At 51.4% G+C, this 6236-nt stretch overlaps 1 protein-coding gene across 1 annotated transcript; it reads left to right on the top strand.

Moving 5' to 3' along the window:
* The first annotated feature begins 1834 nt into the window (after nt 1–1834).
* NR0B2 (nuclear receptor subfamily 0 group B member 2) lies at nt 1835–4174 on the top strand. The gene is made up of 2 exons (XM_003799807.3): nt 1835–2499; nt 3590–4174. Exons 1-2 carry the CDS (start codon nt 1968–1970, stop codon nt 3829–3831), a joined length of 774 nt encoding a protein of 257 aa, XP_003799855.1. The 5' UTR covers nt 1835–1967; the 3' UTR covers nt 3832–4174.
* The last annotated feature ends 2062 nt before the right edge of the window (nt 4175–6236 follow it).

Here is a 6236-nt window from a genome sequence, read left to right as displayed (position 1 = left end):
AGTTGGAGGTTGCTATGAGCTGTGTGATGCCATGGCACTCTACCAAGGGTGATAAAGTGAGACTCTGTCCCTACAAAAAAAAAAAAAAAAAAAAACCAGGGCAGCACCTGCGGCTCAAGGAGTAGGGCGCCGGCCTCATATATCGTAGGTGGTGGGTCCAAACCTGGCCCAGGCCAAAAACTGCAAAAAAAACCCCAAAAAACAAAAAACAATGACAACTGCTTATCTCAAAAAAAAGATTATTTGTAATCAAATGGAAGACATGTGCCTGTTTGTTCACTGGTAGAGAAAAGAGGTGACATTCCCTCTACTGTATGTCAGAAATTCCTAGGAACTGACAACCAGGACCACACTTTAGCCTTAGAGCAGCCCTGCAGGCAGGAATTATTGTCCCAGTGAGGCTCCTGAGGCTCACAGAGGTTTGGGAATCAACTAAAGTCACACAATGAAAAAGTGATGGTTGGGGCAGCACCTGTGGCTCAGTGAGTAGGGCGCCAGCCCCATATACTGAGAGTGGTGAGTTCAAACCTGGCTCTGGCCAAACTGCAACAAAAAAATAGCCAGGTGTTGTGGCGGGCACCTGTAGTCCCAGCTACTTGGGAGGCTGAGGCAAGGGCATCGCCTAAGCCCAGGAGTTGGAGGTTGCTGTGAGCTGTGACACTATGGCACTCTACCAAGGGCAACAAAGTAAGACTGTCTCTAAAAAGTTGAAAAAGAAAGAAAGAGTGATGGAAACAGGAGCTGGTGATGCCAGAGCCTCTCTCTCCTGATACAGGGCAGCAGAAGACTTGCCATGCTGTTCTGGCCAAGGTCCAGGGACATGACACAGCTGAGGGCTTCCCCACCCTGTCTCACTCCCTGTGCCCCATCGTCTGAGACACACTCAGGATAGAGGAGCCACGTGGCAGCAGAGCAACATTTCTGCCCAGATGGCAAGTGGGTAGTATCTGCAGAGCAGGTGGGAACCCCACTCTGGGAAACTTCGGCTCTGGCTGTACAATCAGGCCAGAGGGTCCAGGGGAACAAACAAGGACTTTGGAACCAGAGAGAACTGGGCTCTGCCTCTTCCTGGGGGGGAAGACCTTGGGCAGGTTGCTTTAGCACTTTGCATCTTACAAAGTAAGAATCTAGCCTCAGAGGGAAGCTGTGAATATTAGAGTGGAGAGCTTTACTATGCCTGACACATAGTAAGTGCTCAGGAAATGGCAGCTGGGTTTTATTATTATCATGCTATGGGGACTTCTCAGCAGACACAGCCTTTTGGAGACTGTAGGAGTCCAAGGGATGGAGATTCTGAAGGACCTTATTCCTGGAGGACCCCCAGAACTGAAGTCAGAGGAAGGGGGTCACGTAGACAGCACAATGGGAAAAGTCCTCCCAGCCCCCCACGGTTCTGAATCCCTTCCGTGAAGCCTGTTCCTTGCCAACAACAGGAGCAGGGCTCCAAGGTTAGGCAAACAAACTAGCGATAAGGCACTTCCAGGCTGGGCCTTGCATTCAAGGCCTGTCCAGCTCTGTGGCTGGCTTCCCAGCTTAGCAAGGTCTCTGGTCTGTGTGCACACAGAATGGGCACCAATAGGGACACCTGCCATAGTCACCTGCTGATTGTGCACCTGAGGCCTTGGTGCCCTGGTACAGCCCGGGTTAATGACCCTGTTTATCCACTTGAGTCATCCGATAAGGGGCAGCTGGGAGAGCGGGCAGGCAGCCCTATGCCCTGCACTGGCCACTTCATTGACTGAAGTGACATCTGCACCACATGAGGCTCCCAACAGCCCCTCCCCCACTACTTCCCCACCAGTCCTGCCAGGGTCAGTGTGTGTGTGTGTTTTTTTCAATGAACATGATTTCTGGAGTCAAGGTTGTCAGGTCATTCTCCCCTCCCACCCACTGGAGATATAAATAGCACTTACAGCTCAGAACACAGTGCCAGAGAGCTGGGAGGAAGTAGAAGCAGATCGCCAACCATGAGCTCCAGCCAACCGGGGGCCTGCCCATGCCAGGGTGCCGTAGGGCGCCCAGCCATTCTGTATGCACTTCTGAGTCCCAGCCTCAGGCCTGTCCCCCCACCCCGTAGCCACTGCCTGTGCAGGCAGCACCGGCCTGTCCAGCTGTGTGCACCTCATCGGACCTGCAGGGAAGCCTTGGACGTCCTGGCCAAGACAGTGGCCTTCCTCAGGAACCTGCCATCCTTCTGCCAGCTGCCTCCCCAGGATCAGCGGCAACTGCTGCAGGGGGGGTGGGGCCCCCTCTTCCTGCTTGGGTTGGCCCAAGACACTGTGACCTTCGAGGTGGCTGAGGCTCCGGTGCCCAGCATACTCAAGAAGATCCTTCTGGAGGAGCCAGGCAGCAGCAGAGGTGGCAGCCAGCTGCCAGACAGACCCCAGCCCTCACTGGCTGCAGTGCGGTGGCTTCAGTGCTGCCTGGAGTCCTTGTGGAATCTGGAGCTGGGCCCTAAGGAATATGCCTACCTGAAAGGGACCATCCTCTTCAACTCTGGTGAGCTCCCCACTCCTGGATGGGGGCAGTTCTCAACCTGTGAGTTGCGACCCACAGGAACTGTATTAAAGGGCAGCGGCATTAGGAAGGTTGAGAACCACTGTTCTAAGGGTTTGTACACCTGTTATCCCACTGGGTCCTTATATTCAACAAATAGCTATGTCACAGAAGAGGTGCAGAGAAGCTAAGGGACTAGCCCAACCTCACCCAGCCAGGCAGAGGCAGAGCAGGGATGGCAACTCAGGTCACTGCAGAGAGTGGCCCTTGCCACTCCACCTGAGAAATCTGCCAACTCTTGGGGAAGACAGGAGTGGAAGGAATGGGGGTGGGCAGACATAGCTATGTCTCAGTGGCATCTTCAAAAGCAGATTGCATGTGAAGTTCTGAAGGTAAAATTCTTCCTTAGGTTCAGAAAGGTCACATGGAGGAATGAAAGCGGCTGGGGGGGGGGGGGGGGTGGAGGAAAGGAGGCTTTGTGAAATTCAGCCAGGAGGACAACAGGTAAAGATAGCATTCTTTGGAACCTAGACGGCATCTGAGATAAGAGTTCCCCACCAGGAGTCCCTTATGGCATGAGTAAATTGTAGTAGTTAATGATAATAATGGTAACAAATATTCATATTACACTTAACCATATCTTAGGCCCTGTTCTAGGGTTTTCTTTTCTTTTTTGTTTTTGTTTCTGTTATTCTAAGGTTTTTACATACATTAGGTCATCTGGACCTCAGAGAAAGCCTAGGAGACAGGTATTGTTTTTATACCCAGTTTACAGATAAAAAAACTGAAGTACAGGGATTAAGTTACTTGCTCAAGATCATTGAGCTATTAAGTGACAGTGCTGAGATTCAAATTCAGTCATCCTGGACCTTAATCATTACTCCACACTGCCTCTCCATAAATGGATGGATGAATAACCTGATAAATAAGTAAATGAACTACTTTCTCCATGGGAGGAGGCAGTAGGGGCCCTGAAGGCTGAGCAAAGGAGGCAGAGGGTGTCTGCTATTGGCCTCAGATCTTGGGCCAGTCTTGTCTTTTGGTGGCTGGGAGTGGGGTACTCACTAGCCCTCTTCTTTCTTTCTGCCCACAGACCTGCCAGGCCTCCAGGCCTCCTCCCACATTGGGCACCTGCAGCAGGAGGCTCATTGGGCACTGTGTGAAGTCCTGGAGCCCTGGTGCCCAGCAGGTCAAGGCCGCTTGGCCCGTGTCCTCCTCACAGCCTCCACCCTCAAGTCCATCCCACCCAGCCTGCTTAGGGACCTCTTCTTTCGCCCTATTATTGGAGATGTTGACATCACTGGACTCCTTGAGGACATGCTTTTGCTGAGGTGACCTGCTCCAGTTCCAGCAGAGATCAGATGTAGACTGGGCAGAGGCTGGCAGTGCTTATTCAACCTGGACTTCCCTAGGGGTGACCAGTCCTCCTGGAGGGGACAAGGCTGTACAGACAGCACGTGGCCCCTCATGCTAGCCACACACCGTCTGGGACTGCCTTGGTTTGGATACAGTGCCTAGCAGGCCTTTGGTGGTCCCTGGAGCCTCTGAGCCAAGACTCCTGTCCCCTTCTGAGTTGGAAAAGAAAGCTTAGGCTGTCATTGGACCAGAAATCCTACTGCTTTGTACAGAACGGAATTAAGTTATTGATTTTTGTAATAAAAGCTGGGATACCTTTGAAGAGATATCTTTCATGCATGTCAAGGGACTATCTCACCTCTGGGCCCACCCTGCCCCTATCAGAGGGAGCCCAAGGAACTTTAGGGGTGCAGGAGCCAGGCCTCAAAAAAGTCAGGTATTAATTTTTCAAGGTGGGATGATTTCAATTCTGGGGATTGAATCTTAGTCCGAATCCAGGGGGAAGTATCAGTTCACAACCTCATTACCTCCTCGCCTTTCTTTTCTAACAAAGAGGGTTGCTTTCCCAGTTGCTGGGTACACTCTTCACTAACTCCTCCCCTGGCTCCCACCCCTACAGGCTTCCTCTCCCTTCAGTGAAAGTCCAATCACAGACAATCAGGAAGCAGCCCATTCCCAAATTGAAACAGATAAGGTTACTGCAATTGCTGCAGTTTGTAATCATTCATTTCCCTCATTTCTGCAAATGGCTGAAGAGGGCAGAAGAGGACGGTTCATTACTCTCTCAGTGGAAGCAGGCGAGGGCATCCAGGGCTGGCCCGAGAGCTGCTTGGAGGCCAAGGTAGGCCAAGGTTTACTTGAACCACAATGCTCCAGCTACACCAGTTAAAGTCTAAAACACCACGATGACAGCTGGTTCACAGCCACTGCCCTGAGTCTCCCTGAGGCCCCCTTAGTTTCCTGCCACCATTCTTCTGCCCCGTCCTTCTCCTGGGATCCTCCTTCCAGATCAGAGGTCCTCAAACTTTTTAAACAGGGGGCCAGTTCACTGTCCATCAGACCGTTGGAGGGCCAGACTGCAGGCCCCAGGACAAGTCGGCTGCTAAGCAGGATAGGCAGTGGCAGCAAAAACATCCAGCAGGCCAGATAAATGTCCTAGGCAGGCCGCATGTGACCCGCGGGTCGTAGTTTAAGGACGCCTGTTATAGACATTCACATCAGCTAGTAACTAGAGCAGCAATGCTTGGCATGGCCATGACCTCCAGGACTGCTCCATTCAGAGCATTTCTTGCATCTGTTCTGATTGGTCAATGCCTGTGCCTCAATGTTTGTTAACTATTTTGACCCAGTCACTTTGGGTCAGGGTAAGTGACCTGAAGGGTGGGCAGGAGCAAATGATAACAACACACTTGCCTATAGGACTTCCAGGTCTCCTCCTTTCTCCAGCACTAAGTCCCTGACCAGATCCCGCCCCCTTCACTGCCACAGTTTGGATTCTTCTTACAGGCATCAAGTTAATTATTGCTCAATGAGAGATCATTCATTCAAGGACAACAGTCCAGGAGTTATCACTTGGGTGTTTTTCTAAGGCCTCTAGGTTAGGATGATAGCTGAACCAGGCATTCACCCGTTATGGGCACCCGGTGCCAGCAACAAGTACAGCCTTATCCCTTTCTCAACCTGACACTCATAAGTCAGATACCAGAAAGAGATGGAGTCTGGTTGTGTCTCACACCTGTAATCCTAACACTCTGGGAGGCCAAGACAAGAAGATTGCTTGAACTCAGGAGTTCAAGGGCAGCCTCAGCCAAAGTGAGAGATCCTATCTCTACTAAGAAAGAAAGAAAGAAAGAAAGAAAGAAAGAAAGAAAGAAAGAAAGAAAGAAGGAAAGAAGGATGGGCGGCCCCTGTGGCTCAGTGGGTAGGGTGCCAGTCCCATATACCAAGGGTGGTGGGTTCAAACCCAGCCCCAGTCAAACTGCAAAAAAATAGCCGGGTGTTCTGGTGTGCACCTGTAGTCCCAGCTACTTGGGAGGCTGAGGCAGGAGGATTGCTTGAACCCAGGAATTTGAGGTTGCTAGGGTGATGCCATGGGTCTCTAGCCTGGGGCAACAGAGTGAAATTCTGTCTCAAAAAAAAAAAATCTCAGTGTCAAAAAGAAGGAAGGAAGAAGGGGCAGTGCCTGTGGTTCAATGGGTAGGGCACTAGCCCCATATACCGAGGGTGGCAGGTTTGAACTTGGCCCTGGACAAACTGCAACAAAAAAATAGCTGGGCATTCTGGCAGGTGCCTGTAGTCTCAACTATTCCTGAGGCAAGAGAATCACCTAAGCCCAGGAGTTGGAGGTTGCTGTGAGCTGTGATGCCAGGGCACTCTACCAAGGG

This window comes from Otolemur garnettii, unplaced genomic scaffold (assembly GCF_000181295.1).
Source record: "Otolemur garnettii isolate 467f Iridium unplaced genomic scaffold, OtoGar3 scaffold00156, whole genome shotgun sequence".
In the NCBI taxonomy this organism is placed as follows: domain Eukaryota; kingdom Metazoa; phylum Chordata; class Mammalia; order Primates; family Galagidae; genus Otolemur; species Otolemur garnettii.
Note: the sequence above shows the minus strand (reverse complement) of the source record. Positions and strands in the feature narration are given on the sequence as shown.

Coding starts and splice junctions, on each gene's coding strand:
- NR0B2 (XM_003799807.3), top strand. CDS start 1,968: ATGAGCTCCAGCCAACCGGGGGCCTGCCCATGCCAGGGTGCCGTAGGG. Junction 2,500..3,589: donor GACCATCCTCTTCAACTCTG/GTGAGCTCCCCA, acceptor TTCTGCCCACAG/ACCTGCCAGGCCTCCAGGCC.